Source organism: Artemia sp. Qi Xiang Cuo, chromosome 11 (assembly GCF_049724085.1).
Source record: "Artemia sp. Qi Xiang Cuo chromosome 11, ASM4972408v1, whole genome shotgun sequence".
Classification (NCBI taxonomy): Eukaryota; Metazoa; Arthropoda; class Branchiopoda; order Anostraca; family Artemiidae; genus Artemia; species Artemia sp. Qi Xiang Cuo.
This window is the reverse complement of record NC_142804.1, coordinates 59,693,868-59,713,755: the sequence shown is the minus strand read 5'-3', so window position 1 is coordinate 59,713,755 and position 19,888 is coordinate 59,693,868. Positions and strand designations below refer to the sequence as shown.

The 19,888-nt window shown below is 37.0% G+C and overlaps 1 protein-coding gene across 2 annotated transcripts in view; it reads right to left on the bottom strand.

Annotated features, from left to right (window-relative positions):
* Positions 1–1,157: 1,157 nt before the first annotated feature.
* The window catches only part of LOC148947191 (uncharacterized), a 19,353-nt gene continuing 622 nt past the window's right edge, over positions 1,158–19,888 (bottom strand). The window contains exons 1-2 of one of the 2 annotated variants that reach the window (XM_089097316.1): positions 3,043–3,161; positions 1,158–1,901 (exon numbers count right to left, since the gene is read on the bottom strand). In XM_089097316.1, the coding sequence (XP_088953442.1) occupies positions 1,221–1,847 (627 nt within the window). In that variant the 5' untranslated portion in view covers positions 1,848–1,901; positions 3,043–3,161 and the 3' untranslated portion in view covers positions 1,158–1,220. Of the gene's footprint in view, positions 1,902–3,042; positions 3,162–19,888 lie in introns of those variants that run through there. The other variant, XM_089097315.1, reaches the window with a different exon arrangement.

Sequence of the window (19,888 nt, the reverse complement as noted above, 5' to 3'; positions counted from 1 at the left end):
AGACACTTCTATTACAGAGAGGACACACTGTCCTTCTTATAGGACATACTTCTATATGACAGAGAGGTAGATATTTATATATAACTGAGAGCTAGGTAGATAGAGAGGTAGAACTCGGTGCTTTATCACAAGAAATGAACCAACAACAAAAATGATGCACATTTCTCACAAGAGAGAGAAAAGTGTATACACCCAGAAGCGAACTTAAATAACTGATTTTGCCAACTTCAAACACCTTGGGAAACCTCTTCTGTGGCATGAAAGAAAAACTGCAAGGAACTCACCAATACACAGGCTGTCTGTAGTCTATCGCAAATTAAACATCTATGTGAAATCTTACATTTTTTTTTTAACGAAGCATCACGGAGAAAGGATTAAAACACTATGAACAGATCACGAGCACGAAACAGTTTGGTGCCCTAGTTTCGTTTTGTCTATAAAAGGGACGGTGATGAATTTACAGAATCGACAGTTATGTTACTGATTCCCTAGGTTAGGTCTTATTCTGGCAAACGAAGCTTTTACCCAGCTTGAAAAGTTTCTCAACCAAGGAAACTCTAAGATAACTTACCGCTTGTCGGCCACCTTCTCCACCAGGCGGAGTTTATTTCTCTAGGTGCTAAAGGCACCATGTTTCTTCTGCCCATTACCTTTTCTTCGAAGAAAACGATAACATTTTTATGACCATAGGGAGGATTAGGCTGGAAGTTGCTTTACAGAATTTGCTATGTATAACCCGAGTCGTTCCTAGGTGGGGGGGGGAATCCACTCGGTTTTCTGCCCCAGGCGCCGCAGCAAGGGGGCTGGGGAATTGTTCACTGCTCAAATTTTTTCACTTTGATTCTGCTTTTTTTTTCTTATATTTGAGTCGGAAGGGGGTGCTGTAATTGATATATATATATATATATATATATATATATATATATATATATATATATATATATATATATATATATATATATATATATATATATATATATATATATATATATATATATATATATATATATATATATATATATATATATATATATATATATATATATATATATATATATATATATATATATATATATATAAATTTATATGTATCAAATATATATTAATTTTTTTTTACGTATATAAAATCTAGTACAACAAACCTGTTTTTTCCTTTGTTGAAAAATTAATTCTTTTTATTTCTACAGAGGACTTACAGAACACTTAAATCACTCAAACTCCTAGGCACGGTTGTTCTTTTTGTTTCCGCGGTGGTTTCCTTCCTTCTTTCTGCCTTTGTTTTGATCGACTGGAGTACGTTCACCGCTTTCATTGCTTCCGCTTTCATTGCTTCCATTTCCCGGATTATTTCCATTTCCTGGATTATTTCCATTTCCCGGATTATTTCCATTTCCTGGATTATTTCCATTTCCCGGAATGCCACTGCTGCTATCGCTCTCATTTTCGTCATCACCATTACTGCTGCTTCCATTTCCGTCATCGTCATCGGAATCTAGTTCACCACCATCAGTGCTACCACCATTGCCATTGACAGGTGGAAATTCTGCACTATAGTCTGCAACATCAACATCATCATCACCACCATCCTCAGGATCTTCACAACGTTGTGAGCAATATTTCTCTCTGTCACAGCAATAACTTATATGACATTTCTTGGCGCACTTCGACAGTCCTCCATCACATTTGCAGCTCTTTGGGACCAGATGGATACAATGTGACTCAACTTCCATACCATTGTTGAACATGTTGTCTGCAGAATTTTCTTGTCGACTGTTTAAAGCACGACCAGCAAAATCATTATAGTTCGGGTTCATAAGAAACTTCGATAGGCCATCAAATAGTACCATTGTTGGGTCTTTTGCTGCTGTAAATGTAGTCAGGCAGAACAGGTAAGAAAATATCTGAAAAATATGAAATATAAGTGAAAATGTAATTTCCTTGCCATTAGCCTTAGGTCTACAATACTACTTTTCTTTTCATTATCTAGCTTGAAACAGCCTTTGCATAGCGGACTCAGCCAAAATGCGGAACTATTCATGTCAAATCGGCTTATTCCATCATATAAACCATAAACGGCTAAGTTAGAAATATGGACTTCGGTAGAAACCCGTTTACTTTTTTAAATGGATACGTTTTCACCGAATCAAATGAAATATCTAAACGCAGCCGTTGAACGGTCATGACGTATTAAGTCGCAGTAAGAAACGCATGAGTTCTAACAAAACCAGTAATAAGACTGCCGTTTTTGGCCTAAAACGCAGTTGTGTGAGCACACGGTAAAGTTATTTGGGGAAGCCGTTTGCAATTTTTCAGCAAATCTCCCTTAAACCCACTGACGCAGATTTCGGACAAGATAATAGTTTCTTGTTCTTTTCACAAGAAGTTCATCTATTTTAAGCATCGCGAGATTGGTAATTGCCCTATAAGGGGCAATGACCGGTTATCCCTTTTCCCAGAAAGAACAAAAATACGCAAGATTCTCACAATTAGTTAATACTTTAAACAATATAACACTGTTTTGTATGTTTTTTCTTTGTCCTTTCCCCCCCAATCCCGGAAAAACGTCGGAATAAATAATTTCCTGGGCCAGTTAGCCTTGCAATTATAATTAAATGGAAAAATATATTGATAATGGGTAAAATTTTCAATCGGGCAAGTGAGTAAAATAAACTAAAAAAAAAACAGAATGTTTTGGCTTCACATTGGGAAACTTTTATTAAGGGATAAAAAGATGAAAATATTTAACTAATATACTAAAATATACAAGAAAATAACAAAAAACATGAAAAAAAAGCATGCAGAAACTAACATCTGAAATACCTTTATAGTTTTTAGTCAATAGTTCTGTGGAACTCATTATTACAACACACTACACATTTCAGCTGTCCTCATTCAAAACCTTGTATCTACATAAAAATGCAATTTCAAGACAGGTATGGACTCCCTAATCTCAACACGGCAAGTCCAATGAATTAGTCACAGTTTTTCTATCTACTATTTCTAAGATATGACCTTATACCTAAAAGAGTGAACAGGTTTTACCGGTTTTCAACAGCTTCAACCTAGTACGGATATACTAGCACTACAAAACCAGTATCAACATCCAGCAGAAAACAGAGTGGCAGAGACAAGAAGAAAGCAGGCTGGAAAATCTATAAACGAAATTCAGTATCTTCATCTTTTTGCTCTGTTCCAAAAAAAAAAAAAATCACTATTTTGCGACTTCCTCAAAACATGAAAAACTACAGATGCTAGGTTAGGCGGATGACAGCCAAATTCTAATTAAACAGGGGCACCAGTTTGCGGGGAGAGGGAGTAATCCCCCCAGGGAACTTTACAAGGTAAGTTCAAAATTTTTACGTAATGACTTTCTGAATCTAAAATTTCTTCTTCAATATTAGCAATATAAGAGACTATGGTTTGTTTTCTAATTATTTTCTAATTATCTAATCTTTTTCTTTCTTGTTTATACTAATATCATAAAAGATATTTTATTTTTTGTTTTCTATAAATTATTGAAAGCTTTGTAAAAGTTCAACGTAATTACCAATTGCTTTTGTTTTACCCTATATTTTGATGCAGAATATCAAATAAATGCGACAGCTGAACAGGATATTTCTAGCTTTTTGTTTACATTTTAGGGAGGAATTCACTGCTGTTTTGTGTTGTTGGAGTTCATCTTCAAAATTTTCGTATTCTGCCAATCACCATAAGAACAAGGTGGTTTCCACCAATAACAAAACAGCTGTTTTGAACCATTTCATCCATTTACTTGTCTATAATCTTAAATTTTGATGCTTTAATTTATTTTTTTCTAAAGTAGGTTAAACTTCATTGTGATCTTTCGTGTCGAATATGTGTTTAGAATTGCACAAAGTAAAACATGGTGCAGTACTCCAGGGATTTAATTACTTTACTTTCAACAGGAAACAGACACTGCTCCACCTCTCCCGGCATCCATTATTTATCCAACAGAAGTATTCCATCAGGCACAGTTATGTGCAACGGCTTCGACATCGTACAGCCAATCATTGTCCTAGAGCCGACCGAAGAGGCAGAAGCCTCCAAGCGGCTCTATGTCGTTTTTCTTTATCACTGACCACCAATCTTTTCTCTGGCCTCCAGGTAGACCTTTCGAATTTTCAAGCGGCCGTGCTTTAATACCGGATTTCGAGATGCATCGGTAGTCTTCATGGCCCAGCGCCACGAGCTGTCGTGTCTTTACTATTTCCGAGACTGGGTACTGTTGTTTACAGCGCTCAAGGATCTCCTTATTCGATACTCGTTCATGGTGCTGGACGCGAGAATAGGACGAAGACAGTCGTGATCAAAGACATCCACTTTACTACTATTTTCAGCTCTTACAGCCCATATTTCGCACCCATATAGGAGATTACTTCTGCCGATCGCCTCGTAGATACTAATTTTCGCAATAAGGCTTATTGCTTCGATACTTCCACAGTGATTTATTGAGCTGAGAAAAAACTGGCAGAGGCTAGGCGAATACGCCCTTCAATTCCTTGATCAGATCCCCCCTCCGAATCCACAAGGGTTCCGAGGTAGACAAATCTTATATTTGGCTTAATCATGGATGTTTCTTGGGGTTTTATTTTATCAGTAAGTCCCCAGCTCATTGGCCCCCTTTACGTGTTTGCCTAACACTCAATATTGGTGCCATTTCCTCCTCTCCACCGCGATGAAGCCACACAGTAGGATTTCCCACCGGAAGACTAGAGACGGAATTTCTACCCAGCCTAACTTCCGAGGACAGGAAGTTGCCAAATGGAGTTCCTCGCTCAATTTTTGGTGAATTCTGAATAAAAAAAAACTGTACAAGAAAAAGGAAATGCACTATATAGTGCCTGCAATGCATCCTTTTCTCGGCCACTTTGTATAGAAAGGGCGGTCATAAAAAATTCGGAGGGGGTTCATTTGATTGGAAATTAAAATTTCTAGCTCCGTTTTTAGGAGAAGAAAGTGATCAGAGAGCAAACAAACCCCCACCCGTGCTCATTTTTTTAAAACAGTTTTGCTGCCCACTCCCGAGACATCCTAACAAAAATTGTAGACAACTATTTTTTTTAAAACCATTGTAAAGTATAAAAAAATATCCCTTCACTGAAGGCCTGACCCCTCAAATTCTTATGTACATAACCTAGTTTTTATACTTTCTGTGTTAGATCAGTTCAAAACTTGTAAGTCCCCAGGCCAGGGTGATCTAATTTTAAAAGGTGTCAGGCCAAATGGGCGGGAAAACGCAGATCTGGAAAGCCACAGATACGTTTTCCCCGGTCAACTTTGAAATACATTTCGACAGGGACAAGAAAACTTTATTGAAGACGAAGAGTTTAGAAAAAAGAAGGTTGTGTCGATTCGTGATATCAAAACATATGTGTAATATTTTTTGTGTCCCTCCTATAGTCCTCCCGTAGTAACGAGTGGATTGATCTCTCCTTGACAATACAGGGCTCCGGGTTTATTCCCAGCTGCCGCAAGGTTGGGGGACATGCTTGCAAGCTGTCTCTGTATAAGATATACTGCAATTGACGTCGGTAATATTCGCCGCAATATACACCACCAATGGCTCTAAAGTATCCTTATCATTCATCATCCACACTCTATCTTTCTACGTAGTATATCGTGTGCATGTTCAAATGTACCTTGTTCTTAAAATATGCTTTAAGTAATAACTAAATCGACGTCGAAATAAATAAATTATCCAAGTATTTAGAAATAACTATGTTCACGTCACTGCAATTTGAATTATCTAACAAATACAAAACTGAACTCCAAATGTCTTAACAATTAAAAAATGAAATATAAAAAAAATGGTAACAAGCCTTGAGACATGGTCTTACTTAAAGGAAGTATGCATAATTTAAAAAAAAACAGGTTTTCAGGCAAAAATCTTCGGTTTTGGATATCGATAATATGCAGATGCTAAAAGGGAAAGGGCCCAAAATTTAGCAAATTGCCCATTGTTCAAAGATATGTTTTATATTAGAAACAATAGAGGGCATGCTTATGCAGAAAAATTTCGAAACTAGAGTACGGTAGCCAAATTTAGTGACAAGCAATAAGAAACTGACATTTTTTCGACAAATATACCGCTTATAAAGAAAAAAAAAGTTTCAAAATGAAGCAAAACGTACAAAGATACAGAAACCCTTTCAACAGGAATACCTTATGAAGATCAATTAAAAAAAAAACTTTAAAAAATGATTTTTTCAAAGAAAAGTAAAGAGCTACATTACACAAAAGACGAGCAGAAATACAATAAATAATAACTCAATTTTAAAATGTATACAAATCGTTATCAATGAATAAATGAGGTCCAAAACGAACAGAAATTACAATGAATAATCAAGTCAGACATAAAACGAACAGAAATTATCACAGACGGGAGTAAGGCTAACACCCCCTAAGCCTTCAAATGGCCATATCGTCTGTTGAGCCTTACTGAAAATAATTTTTATTTCGAGCAGTGTGGTTTTTATTTGTCAAAATATTAATAAAAAAAGAAGAAAATCGCCATACTAACCAAGATTACTGATAAGATCTGATGAAAGTAGTGTTTAATATGTAATGATATTCATTCCCCTAAGTCTCAGCAATTTTGGTTTTATTAACGTTATAAAAGTTTAACATTTATGTTATTTTCAGCAAAGCACAAATAACACTCTGAATTTCAGAAGAGTTGGGGGGTACGTAAGCCCAACTTTTGTGTTTTTTTTCTTTTTGTTTTTTTTTGTTCCTGTTAATCCTACTCCTGTTTTAAACAATTTCTGTTCGTTTTAGGTTTGAATTGATTATTCATTGATGTTGATTTCTATTCAAAGTTTAAACTATTATTTGACTTTACTTCTGCTCGTCTTAAGATTAAGATTTTTTAAAATCAAATATTAATTTCTGTTAATTTTCATTGATATTATTTCATTGGTTAATAAAAGAAATGTTTGCTAAGTTTTTGTCTGTTTTTCTGCTTAAAGTTATAATTTTTGCACAATTTCGCAGCAAACTTTAATAATGGCTTTACTACAGAATTTTTTATGGATAGGGAGAGCGAATATGATTCAAGTAAATGTATTAACAATCTGCATAATTTTTACCTTCTATAGGGCTGAAACTCTATAGAAGGTAAAAATTACCTTCTATAGTAGAAGGTAATTTTTACCTTCAGTAGAAGGTAATTTTTACCTTCAGTAGAAGGTAATTTTACCCCCATCCTCTTACAACCTTAAATATAGATCGACCATTTTATTAAAAGATACTAACTGTATTACATTTTGTTTTAACTGGTTGTTTATATTAATAAATGGAATTCGGGCTCATTTATTAAAACACATGTTTTTTTTTGTTTAATAACAAAAATAGGCCGTCAAGAATCAATGCAACAAGATTCGTTTGGAGTTAAGGTTCACGTGGTCCTAAATTTTTTATTGAGGTGTCTTCATGGCCTGAAAATTTAAGCAAATCAGCATAAAAAAAAGGAAATTTCCGACTACGAATCAATGCAGCCATGTTTCGTCAAAAGTTTAGCGTCCTTGATGAGCTTCGTTCTCCTTCCCCCGAGCTCCGTCACATGAGTCAAAATATAAAATCTACGTAATTCCCCGGTCCAAAGTACCCACGAAATTTCAGCTGAGTACCGTAAGCCGTTAATTTGGACCCTTAAGCGTATCTGAGGTATTAGAGATATGCTCTTATGATAACGAACATGCATGTAGTGTCTTTTAATTTAGGTCGAAATCCCTCTCAACAATCCCTGAAGGTTTCATCTTCAGGATGAAACCTTCAGTTTCCGAAATATTGCAGATAGCCCTATTAACAAACTGAATGCATACAGCGTCTTTTGTTTTTGTTCATCATACGCTAAAAGTTTCACTAAAAATGATGTGGACGGCTTGGGATGAATGGTACCCCTTTGACCTTAAAGGGTTGTCAAATCGAGGAAGTTGAATCGTTCAAATACCTTGGCTTTATGGTAAATGCCATTTGGGAATCCTCAGAGGAGATTCGGAGTGGCATATCCTCAGCATGGAACGTCCTTCTGAAGCTAAAGAACTCCCTTTCGAAGCGCAACGAAATCTCACTATGCACAAATTGCTGAGTCTATGCCTTCAATGCCTTCCACAACCAGCATGGAAGAAGAAAGCACGAGGACAGAAGGAAACATGGCTCGCCACAGACAAATCTGACCTTGAACGTATTGGAGGCTCCCGAAAATTTGGACGACGTTGAGATCGTCACTGGCTTGAGATTATGGAGTTTGTTATCCTCGAGCAAAAATCTCTGGAAAGAGGCATATCGTCGTCTGCTGGGCACCAAGACAAGCCTGGATGCAGCTTGAACGTTCAACAAGTAAAAGTAAGCGAGCAAGTAGCCGCTTTTGAGATAGAACAGATATGCCGTGTTGACAAGCTAGATGTACACAGTGTCTTTTGATTCGGTTCAGTATTCCCTAAAATTTTCAACTTAAGTAGCATGTGTCGTTTCAGGGTCTCCTGGAGCCTCACTAAGTTGTGTAGCCACTTAAGACCTATTTTCATGATTAAAGTGGAAACGTCAAGTCTATCTCCGCATATTTTCATAGACCACTGGTTGCTGATTCTTTGCGACATCCGTATAGTGTTGATGGCCCGTAGGCATTTTTGGTCAAGCCGACGCTCTTGTTCCAGACTAAGGGGCCAAGTTTTACAACCATATAACAAAATTAAACGCACGTGTGTTCGGTAGATCCTGAGTTCTGTCACGAGGTTGATTTCCCTTCTAGTCCACGGTAGTTACCGAAGCTGGACAAACACGTATCGAGATTTGCTAATCCTACCTTGAATCTCACTAGAAGCTCAACCCTTAGCATCTATCAATTACCCCAGATAATTGAACTCTTCCATCTTTTCAACGGGTTGTCTATTGAGATATATAGAAGCATTCTCTTCAGCAAAAAGATACTTTGTCTTGAGGGTAGCGATCGCGAGTTCTGTCTCAGTGGCAGGGTTCACCACTCATTGTATTATACTTTGTTCGCTACAATTTCATCATGCCCCAGGCGAAGTCTGCGAGAAGAGTAAAAACGTCAGCATACTCCGGGTCATCAATAGTTTCATGTGCTGAGTCTTGGGCTTGTCTTTCAGTATGTTTTTCATAATCCAATCAATAATCTAGCTGAGAAGAATTGGCGATGTCGAACATTCCCGGTGGACACCATTTGCTATTCCTAATAGTTTCGTTAGCTCACCTTATATTCGTACATTATTTCGGGTATTCTAAGTTTGCGCTTAGCAGGTCGACTATCGTCGTTAAAACACTGTCTTTGAGCATTATTTGCCACAGTAAAGATCGTAAAATCGAGTCGAATACGTTAATAAAACCGAGGAAGACTGCGAAGATGTCTAATCCGTGATTTAAACGTTAGTGAAGGAGAAGGCACATTGTTAAGATATGGTCTACACTTCCCATTCCATAGCAGAAAATGGCCTGGTTCTTCCATCTCTACTGCTTTCACTCTAATCTAAAGCGGTTTACTATAATTATTACAAAAGAACTTCCCAGCTATGTTAATTATTGAGACTCCCTGCCAATTTTTACGATCTCCTTCATTTCTCTTCAGGACAGAGATTATAGTAGCGATACGCCAGTACTGGGGAACATATTCAGCGCCCCATACTTTGCTAAGTAGGTTCGTTAAGGTTTCAACCAGTGCCAGGCTTGCTTTATATATTTCTGCCAGTAAGACGTCCTTACCTGGGACTTCATTATTTTTGAGAGACATCATGGCGTTTCTGACTACCTCTATCGAAGATGGATAAATCGCATGCATACTGTTCCACAGGTGATGGAGCTGCAGGTTTCGCATTTTGACTGGACTGGAAAGAGAAAATGTGAGGTATATCCCTATTTAACGTATTCTTGAAATACTCTTTCCATCGGCTCATTTTTCGAATTGTCCTGTGATGATTGACCCATCTGAGCTTTTCGCATTCCTATGGGAGTATTCTTTTTATTTTCCAGGTTCAGCTCCCAGAGAATTCTACACCGTTTACGGGTCTTATTTATAGCAGCATCCTTTTTTAAATCCATGGCCAGCTTTGACCAGTAGGCATTTTACCTCTACTCTAACATCCTTCGGGCAGTAGTTGATCTGGTTTGGTCACCTATCAATTGTATTCTGCAACTGCTCGTAAAAAATACATTTCTGCAGGCCAGGTGATTCGCGGATGGTGCGGAATCAACTATGACTATTATACTGAAGGGATGCCTAAGCATCCCGACCCGTGCAGGGAGGTTTGAATCTCAGCTCCCATTTGAACACAGCTTACTCAGATTTTTCCTGTATGAGAAAACCTACCCCATGTGGGCCGCCCCGTCACGTAATACGGAATTGTAGAGATGGCATTCCTTGCCAATAATTAGCCGTGAATGAGCTTTTTGACACAATTATTGATACCTGTTTTCGTTAGGCCTAAAACATCTAATGAAATTACAACAATGATATTCGGCGGCGGTGAGAGCCTGCGTTAAGTCACACTTCACGGTTTCAGGTCGTTATCCTCAGGCATTCTTTAAACAGCTTCACTGACAGGATTGACGCAGGACTGGCTTGCTGAGTTTTCACCAAGGTCGTCGACTTCCTTGGCACCTCGCCTACCGTAGCTGAATTTTTTAATGTCTTCTGATCCAATACTTTTTTTTATGATTCATGGGAATTCGGTAAAATCGATGGTTTCCCAGACCTTCGTTCACACCAGTACCTTATCACCCTTTCAATTGAAAGAAGGCTAAGAAGTTTTCGGGGAGATCCGCACTTCCACCACTTTGAAATACACTTTAGGGACATCCCTGTTGGAGGACAGAGAGGGGAGGACGCTTGTGCCAAAGAACATGGCCCAAACCCGCCCCATTAGTCAGGAATACGACCGGTCGCAAAATCTACTTATCTCCTTTAGGGTTAGTTCAGCATGTTCTGAAAGTTTCAATTGAATATTTTTAGCCTCGTACAAGCATTGCTTTGAGTCGAAATATTCATGTTAATTGTTTCGTTTGTTCATTTATTTAAAAATAAAAGGCTGATTGACTGATTGATTGACAACCTACATGCACGTAGTTTCTTTTGATTTAGTTGAACATCCCCCTCAACATGCCTTGAAAGTTTCACCTTAAAAACCCTAGCCTTTTCGAACACCCAGGATCAAACTTGCCCACCCTTCCCAATAATAAACTTATAAGCAAAAAAACGGGCAACTTGCACAACTTAGAGCCCCTGCTCCAGGGACTACAGGGATCGTATCATCCCTGAAGCCATAGTTATTTGAGCTTTTGCCACTATGAACAAACTGGCAATCTCAAAAGTTTGGTCAGATGTATTTGGGGAGCTAAGGGGAGGGGACAGTCAAGGGCATGGGAAGAGGACTGATTGCTCTCTATACATTTCGGAAGGGTATTAGAAATCTCATTGTCCATTCGAGTAAGCCCCTCCAAAGTTTCTACGGCCAACCCATACAAAGTGGCTAGGTGAAAAAAACGAAAAAATCAATTCATTGAAGCCACATCTTTACTTAGGCAGCACTGCTGCCTATGAAAAACTTAACAAATCTACCGATTCACTTAAATGCTTCGCCCTATAGACCTCCATGGGACTTTACTCCCGTTTAGGTAGCAACGTAACAAAAATACACTATCTGCTCCCACGACATTATCTCTCTCCAGGGTGAGGGCAAAACTTTAATAGTGTTGAGGGTAGGGAAAACGGGGAATCCAAACTTTGTATTCAGGAGAAGAGTATGGCAATTTTTATCTCAGGTCCGCCTAAAAATCTTTACATCATTATCCTTAGAGGAACTTAGAATCTATTCAAAAGGAAGTGGAGAGGAAATTGAAATAATGTTCTCAAGTTATCAAAATACGTTCCATGTGTTCCAAAGTCGCGTTCTAGTCGTATGCGCGTAATCCTCAATCATCACAATCCCAATTCAATTCACCCCCATGCAACTCAGCCCCCGTTTGACTCATCTCCCAGCAACTCAAGCAGCCCATTCAATTAAAACCCCGTTTAGCTTTAACCAGACAAAAATTACTATGAACTAAAAAATAAAAAATAAAGCACCTTAGTTAATCACATCATAGGCAGCGCCATAGCGCTGCCTAAGTAAAGAACGATGTGGGTACAATGTATTCTTTTTTCTTCTCCATACCCGGGCACTTCGTATCGAAGGAGTTGTCGAAGAAACTTCGAAAACGGCTCATTCGACTGGAAATTGGAGGGGCTAGTGTCGTTTTTAATATTCGAAAGTGATTGGAGGGCAACTAGCCCCCCCCCCCACGCCCATCCTTCCCACAAACACAGCCAATCAAAACGTTGAGATAGCCATTTTGTTCAGCGTAGTTGATTTCCAGATAGAAAATGTCTTTTTGAGGAGGACACTCCCCCACAACCCTCGGGGCAAGGGTTTGTCGTAGAAACTTCAAAAAAGGCTCATTCGATTGGAAATTCAAAGGGCTAGTGCCCTTTTCAATAGTCAAAAGTGATTGGAGGGCAACTAGTCCCCCCACGCCTATCATTCCCCCAAACACAACCACTCAAAATTTTGAGATAGCCATTTCGCTCAGCGTAGTTGATTTCTAGATAGAAAATATGTTTTTGAGGAGGACACTCCCCACAAACCTCGGGGCAAGGGTTTTAAGTTATGCCATGGGGTCATGTAACAACGATGTTGCACAATGTATCATTTATTATTTGTTTCCTTTAGATCAAGGTACTTCGTATCAAAGAAGTTGTAGTAGAAAGTTCGAAAAGGGCTCATTCAATTGGAAATTGGAGTGGCTTGTGCCCTTTTTAAAAGTCGAAAGTGATTGGAAGGCAAAAATCAAAATTTTGAGATAGCCAGTTTATTCAGCGTAGTTCATTTCCAGATATAAATTATGTTTTTGAAGAGGACACTCCCCCACAGCCTTCAGGGCAAGGGTTGTAAGTTATGCCCCGGGGACATATAAGGTTTTTATAGAAAGCGTTATTGTAGAAACTACAAAAAGGCTCAGTCGATTGGAAATTGAAAGGGCTAGTGCCCTTTTTAATACTTGAAAGTGATTGGAGGGCAACTAGCCCCCCCACCACGCCCATCATTTCCCCAAACACATCCACATCCAAATTTTGAGATTGTCATTTTGTTCAGCGTAGTTGATTTCCAGATATGAATTATTTTTTTGAGAAGGACACTCCCCCACAGTTTTTAGGGCAAGGGTTATAAGTTATGCCCTGGGAGCATATAAGGTTTTTATTGAAATCTTTGTCGTAGAAACTTGAAAAAGGTTTGCCCTAAACACATCCAATCAAAATTCTGAGATAGCCATTTTATTCAACGTAGTTAAAATTTCTGAAAATGAGGCCTTTAAGAATGACAACCCAACCTACCCCCCCCCGTCACAACCCTCAGGACAAGGGTTGTAACTTATGCCCTGGGAACATGTAATGTTTTTATGGAAAGCGATGTTCTAAAAACATCAAAAAGGGCTCATTCAATTGAAAATTGAAAGGGCCTGTGCCCTTTTAATAGTCGAAAGTGATTGAAGTGCAACTAACCCCCCTCTCACGCCCACCATTTCCCCAAACACATCCAATCAAAATTTTTGCGATACCCAGTTTGTTCAACGTAGTAGAAACTTCTTGAAATTAGTTCTTTTGTGGTGATAACCCAACAGCGCCCTCAGTACAAAGGGTTGTAAGTTATGCCCTCGGGACATATAAGGTTTATATAGAAAGTTGTTGTAGAAATTTCAAAAGGGGCTCATTTGATTGGAAAATGAAGTTGCCCTTTTTAATAGTCGAAAGTGAGTGGAGAGTAATTCACCCCCTTTCACACCCACCATTTCCCCAGACACATTCAATCAAAGTTTAGAGATCGCCATTTTGTTCAACGTAGTTGAAAGTTCTGGAAATTATGTATTTTAGGATGACAAACCCCCCAGAGTCCACAGGGCAACGATTGTAAGTTATGCCCTGGGGGCATATAAGGTTTTTAATGAAAGAGTTGTCGTAAAAACTTCAAAAGGGGTTCATTCAATTGGAAATTGAGAGGGCTAGTGCTCTTTTTAATAGTTGAAAGTGATTGGAGGGTAAATAATTTCCCTCTCAAGCCCACCATTCCCCTAAAACAGAAAATTCTGGAAATTAGGTCTTTGAGGATGACATCCCCCACAGCCCTCAGGGCGAGGGTTGTAAGTTATCCCCTGGGGGCATCTAAGGTTTTTATTGAAAGCGTTGTCGTAGAAACTTCAAAAGGGCTCATTTGATTGGAAATTGAAAGGGCTAGTGCCTTTTTTAATAGTTGAAAGTAATTGGAGAAAGACTAACGCCCCTCTCATGCCCACCATTTCCCAAAACACCTCCAATCACAATTTTGAGATAGCCATTTTGTTTAACGTAGTTGAAAGTTCTGGAAATAATTTCTTAGAGGATGACAACGACCCTCACAGCCCTTAGGGTAAGGGTTGTAATTTATGCCCTGGGGCATATAAAGTGTTTATAGGAAGAGTTGTCGTAGAAACTCAAAAAGGGCTCATTCGAGAGGCCTAGTGCCCTTTTTAATAGTCGAAAGTGATTGGAAGGCTTGACATTTTTATAATGAAGATCGATGTGGGTACAATGTATCATTTTTGTTGTTGTTGCTGTTGTTTAGACCAAGGCACTTTGTATCGATGGAGTTGTTGTAGAAACTTCGAAAAGTGCTCATTCGATTGAGAATAGAAAGGGCTGATGCCATATTTTATAGTCTAAAGTGATTGGAGGAAAACTAAACACCCTCCCACGCCCACACTCCCATTTGATTTTATGTTTAAAAACTAAATGTTGCCATAAGATTAAATCAAATTGCACTGTGTTAATGCTAATTCCCAATAAGGTATCTCAGCAGTATCCCAGGAACGACTGAGGGTATTATGTTCAGACTTTTGGGGCTGCTTCTGCTCTTAATATTTAACCAAATCAAAATAGCGTAAGTGTATCCAAGCTATCAAAGAAAGTAAACAGATTTTTTGCGAATGGTATCAAGTTTTCCATTTCAGGTCGACTAGAGGAGGTATGAAACTAAATTAAAAACTACTATTTGTGTCCAGATTTTTAAGAGGGTGTATGTTGTCAAATTTTGCTGAAAATTTTTCTCCAGCATACAAATAGCAGGCCAAACTATAAATTCTTAAAAAAAAGAAAAGATTTAAAGTATTATTTTCTTTTTCTCTGAAAAGACTATGTCAATATAAAACAAACAGAAATTAATTAAAAAACTTTTTCCACAAAATAAGTTTTTCAAAGAAAAGTAAAGAAGTTCGTTAAACAAAAAATGAGCAAAAATAAAATAATCTACCAAGCGTGAAACTACCACAAATCAGCATTAATAAATAAATGAAACCCAAAACGAACAGAAATTACAATAAATAACCAAGTCAAACTCAAAACGAGCAGAAATTAACATAAGTAGGGCTCAAAACCCCTATGCCTTCCGAAGGCCAGAACATAATTTGCACTTTTGTACCGTGAGTAAAATGCGATGTATTTAAAATACCAAAATAAAATTCCTTCCTTCTAAAGATAATTCCGACATCCCCTAATTAAGCTTAATTCCCGTTTCCAAGATTCTAAATTCTTCATCAACAAAAAGAAAAACTGCATTTTAGTTTCAGCCAAACCTTGGTGCTAATCATGGGAGACGGTTTTGAATTTCTCCGAGAAGAGTGGTAATAAAAAACTACAAAATAAAATGTTTTCGCAGGAAGTCTTAAGTGATAAGGGTGTGTGAACGTCTAAATCATCAAAAATATTTAAGACAGATTATTGGACGAAGGGTTCGCATCCTTGGGCCAATTGTGAGCCAGTTCTTACAGCGCAGGGCTAAAGAGCTACGTTTGATAGTGGGGTAAAAGTGCTTTTTGAAAGGATTCGTAAAGGAGAATCAGGACCATTCAGATAGAATTATGTTTGCCATTCAAGCTTGGCAAATCTTTCATTGTTGTATCTGTAGTCACCGTTATTGTCATTTGAGTGACCCACTGCTGTTCACCTAAATATGTAAGTTTCAATAAATCTATTGCTTTTTTACCTGTGTTTATTTCATTTTATATGTCTGGATCTAGCCTAATAGCAGGTAATTAGTTCGCAAATCTCCAAGTACGTTCAAAGGGAATCTGATCTCCAGATAGCTCGGGGAAAAAAGTTCACATTTATATGGCTACACATTATGTGTTCTCTCATTAATTGAAGGCAGCACAGGCCATGTTGGAACGATCTTTAGCGCTATACACGGCACTACCGGAGACCTTATAAGGTGTAAGTTTACAGGTTCAGGGTGCGATATTAGATTTAACGCGGTCAATATTTATGACTACAATTAAGCCCAGTCCTTTCCCTTTATAGCCAAAATTTCTTTATAGACACACAAAAAAAATTTCATCGCTACACTTTACTGAAAAAAATATAATTTTTTTTACTTTTATAACTTTAATAAATCAAATAATATACACATTTTGATTACTAAATATCAGTGTATGAATATTAAACTGACAATGCACATTCATTTGTATTTTTTTCAGTAAAGTGCAAAATATGTTCTGGCCTTGGGAAGGCATAGGGGTTATGAGCCGAACTTATGTTAATTTCTGCTCGTTTTGAGTTTCATTTATTTATTGATGCTGATTTGTGGTAGCTACACGCTTGGTAGATTATTTGATTTGATTTTTGCTCGTTTTTTGTTTAATAGAGTTCTTTACTTTTCTTTGAAAAAATTATTTTGTGGAAAGATTTTTTAATTAATTAAAAATAAAGACAGCATAAGCCGCTATGGATGAATCCTAAAACAAAAATAACCCCAGATAAGAGTATGGATACCCCCCCCCCCCAAAAAAAGGAGAATATTCTAAACTCCAGAGTTTCATTTGCCCTTTACTGCAGAGAAAAGATTTTTTTATAGTGTTTCTTGTATCATTACAGCATTTGAGAAAAAAAAATTACTGAGACTTCCAGAATTAATGATATTGAGTTTTGAACACTCAATTAGTTCAGTACATTAGTTCATTAGTACATTAGTTCAGTAAATTTTTTCCCATACTTTCTTCCTTTTAAACATATTCCTTTTAAATATACATAAAAACCAACTGTTAAATCACTTAATAGGTTCATGGATCCAAAATATTGCTTTAACACACTATTAAATAAAAAAAAACTAGTTTTTTTTTTTAACTGAAAGTATGGAGCGATATTGAAACTTAAAACGAAGAGAAACTATTTTATATATGAAAGGGGCTGTCCCCTCCTCAACGCCTCGCTCTTTACGCTAAAATTTGACTCTTTCTCACAACTCTACTTTTGAAAGCAATAAAAAACTTTAGCATAAAGAACGGGGGTGTTGAGGACGGGACAGCTCCTTTCATATACGGAAAAATTTCTGTTCGTTGTAAGTTTTAATGTCGCTTCTTGTCATTAATTCAAAACTTTCTACTTTTTAAAGCAATAAAACTTTTCTTACTTTCAATTAAAAATATTAGTTCAGTCAATTTTCCCCCATACTTTCTTGCTTTTAAACACATTACTTTTGAATATACATAAAAACCAACTATTAAATCACTTTATAGGTTCATTGATTAAGAATATTACTTTAACACACTACTAAATAAAAAAAAACTAGTTTTTCTTAAACTGAAAGTAAGGAGCGATATTAAATTCGTTAAGTAAGTTAATTCGTAAGTAACGTTAGAACAAAATTTCGAGAAAGCCATTTAGCCAAAAAAGTAAAATTAATATGCAAATTTTGTTTTAATTATTCATGCACGGTGAGCCAAAATCAAAGCTGTATTAATTAAAAAATGTTAAGAAATTAAATAGAAAAAAAATTTTTTTTTTAACTGAAAATAAGGAGCGACATTAAAACTTAAAACGAACAGAAACTATTCCGTATATGAAAGGGGCCGTCCCCTCCTCAACGCCTCGCTCTTTACGCTAAAATTTGACTCTTTTTCACAACTCTACTTTTTAAAGCAATACAAAAATTAAACGTAAAGAGCGGGGCGTTGAGGAGGGGACAGCCCCTTTCATATACAGAATAATTTCTGTTCGTTTTAAGTTTTAATGTCACTTCTTACTTTCAGTTAAAAAAGAACTTTTTTTAAATTTAATTTCTGAACGTTTTTTAATTAATGCAGGTTCTGATTTTGGCTCACCGTATATGAATAACTAAAATGAAATGTGCATATTAATTTAGCTTTTTTTTGGCTAAATGACTTTCTCAAAATTTTGATCGTACGATTTTGAGAGAATGGGGTGGGGGATGGGATGGGGCCTAGTTGCCCTTCAATTTTTTTGGTTACTTAAAAACGGCACTAGACCTTTTAATTTTATTTACGAACGTTTTTATTAGTAATAAACATATGTAACTTACGAAAATTAACTTACGTTTCGAACTTCCATATTCATGTAATTTTATTACGTATATGAGGGGATCCGCCCATTCGTCAATACCTCGCTCTTTACGCTGAAGTTCGAATTTTGTTTCAATTCTTTAAAAACGACCCCTGAATTACAAGGCCGTTTAATTAGAATAAATAGCTCTTTTGAAATTAGTAAAAATACTTTAGCGTAAGGATCGAGGTATTGAGGAGGGGACGAACCCTCTCATACACGTAAAAATTTTCTATTAGTTTTGAGTTTTAATGTAGCTCCTTACTTTGAGTTAAAAAAAAACTTGTTTTTTTGTTATTTAATTTCTGATTGTTTTTTAAATAATGCTCAAAAATCCACTGCCCATTCATGGAAATTCTCTTCCCCCATGAAAAATTCCTCCCCGGAAAGATCCTACCACGTAACACCTGAACCCGCCCCCCTAGAAAAAATCCCCCCTGAAAACGTCTGTATACTTCTCAATAACCAGTACTATATGTAAAGAATGGGCAAAGTTCAAAGCATGGAGCCCTTCCCCCTGGGACTGTGGGGGATGACGTCGTCCTCAAAGACATATTTATTAAATTTTTTGACTATGCTGAACAAAATGGCTATCCCAAAATTTTGATTTGGTGCCTTTGGGAAAAAATGAGCGCGGGAGGGGGCCTCGTTGCCCTCAAATTTTTTGGTCACTTAAAAAGGGCACTAGATTTTTAAATTTATGTTCGAATGAGCCCTCTCGCGACATTCTAAGACGAATGGGTGGATACGATCACCCCTGAGAAAAACATACAAAAAAACAAATAAACACGCAGCCGTGATCTTTCTTCTAGCAAAAAATACAAAATTCCACATTTTGGAAGATAAGAAAATGAAACCTCTACAGTAAAGTTCTCTAATATGCTGAATCTGATGGTGTGATTTTCATTAAGACTCTATGACTTTTAGGGGCTGTTTACCCCTTTTTCGAAACTAAGGCAAATTTTCTCAGGCTCGTAACATTTGATGTGTAAGGTTAAACTTGATGAAACTGTATATTTAAAATCAGCATAAAAATCCGATTCTTTTGATGTATCTATTGGTATCAAAAACTCCGTTTTTTAGAGTTTCGGTTACTATTGAGCCGGGTCACTCCTTACTTACAGTTCGTTACCACAAACTGTCTGAAAAGGATTGTTCAAAAATGATCAATACTCATTTCAAAAGTTTTATTTAGGCATCAATGTCTATATGCTTGATATAAGCAAAATATTATTCTAAGAAATATTTCATGTTTAGTAATCTTCACTAGTATTGTGTTTTCTTTTGCTGCTATCGATGTTCTGACAGATGAAAACAACACTGTTCGAAATACACATAGTTTTCATTAAAGCACAGATGACACTAAAGCCTTTCAAAAGGCTGGAGGAAGTGGTTAACTCATATTACAAACCTCAAACAGCCTTGTGATACTATTTGTTGTTGTATATA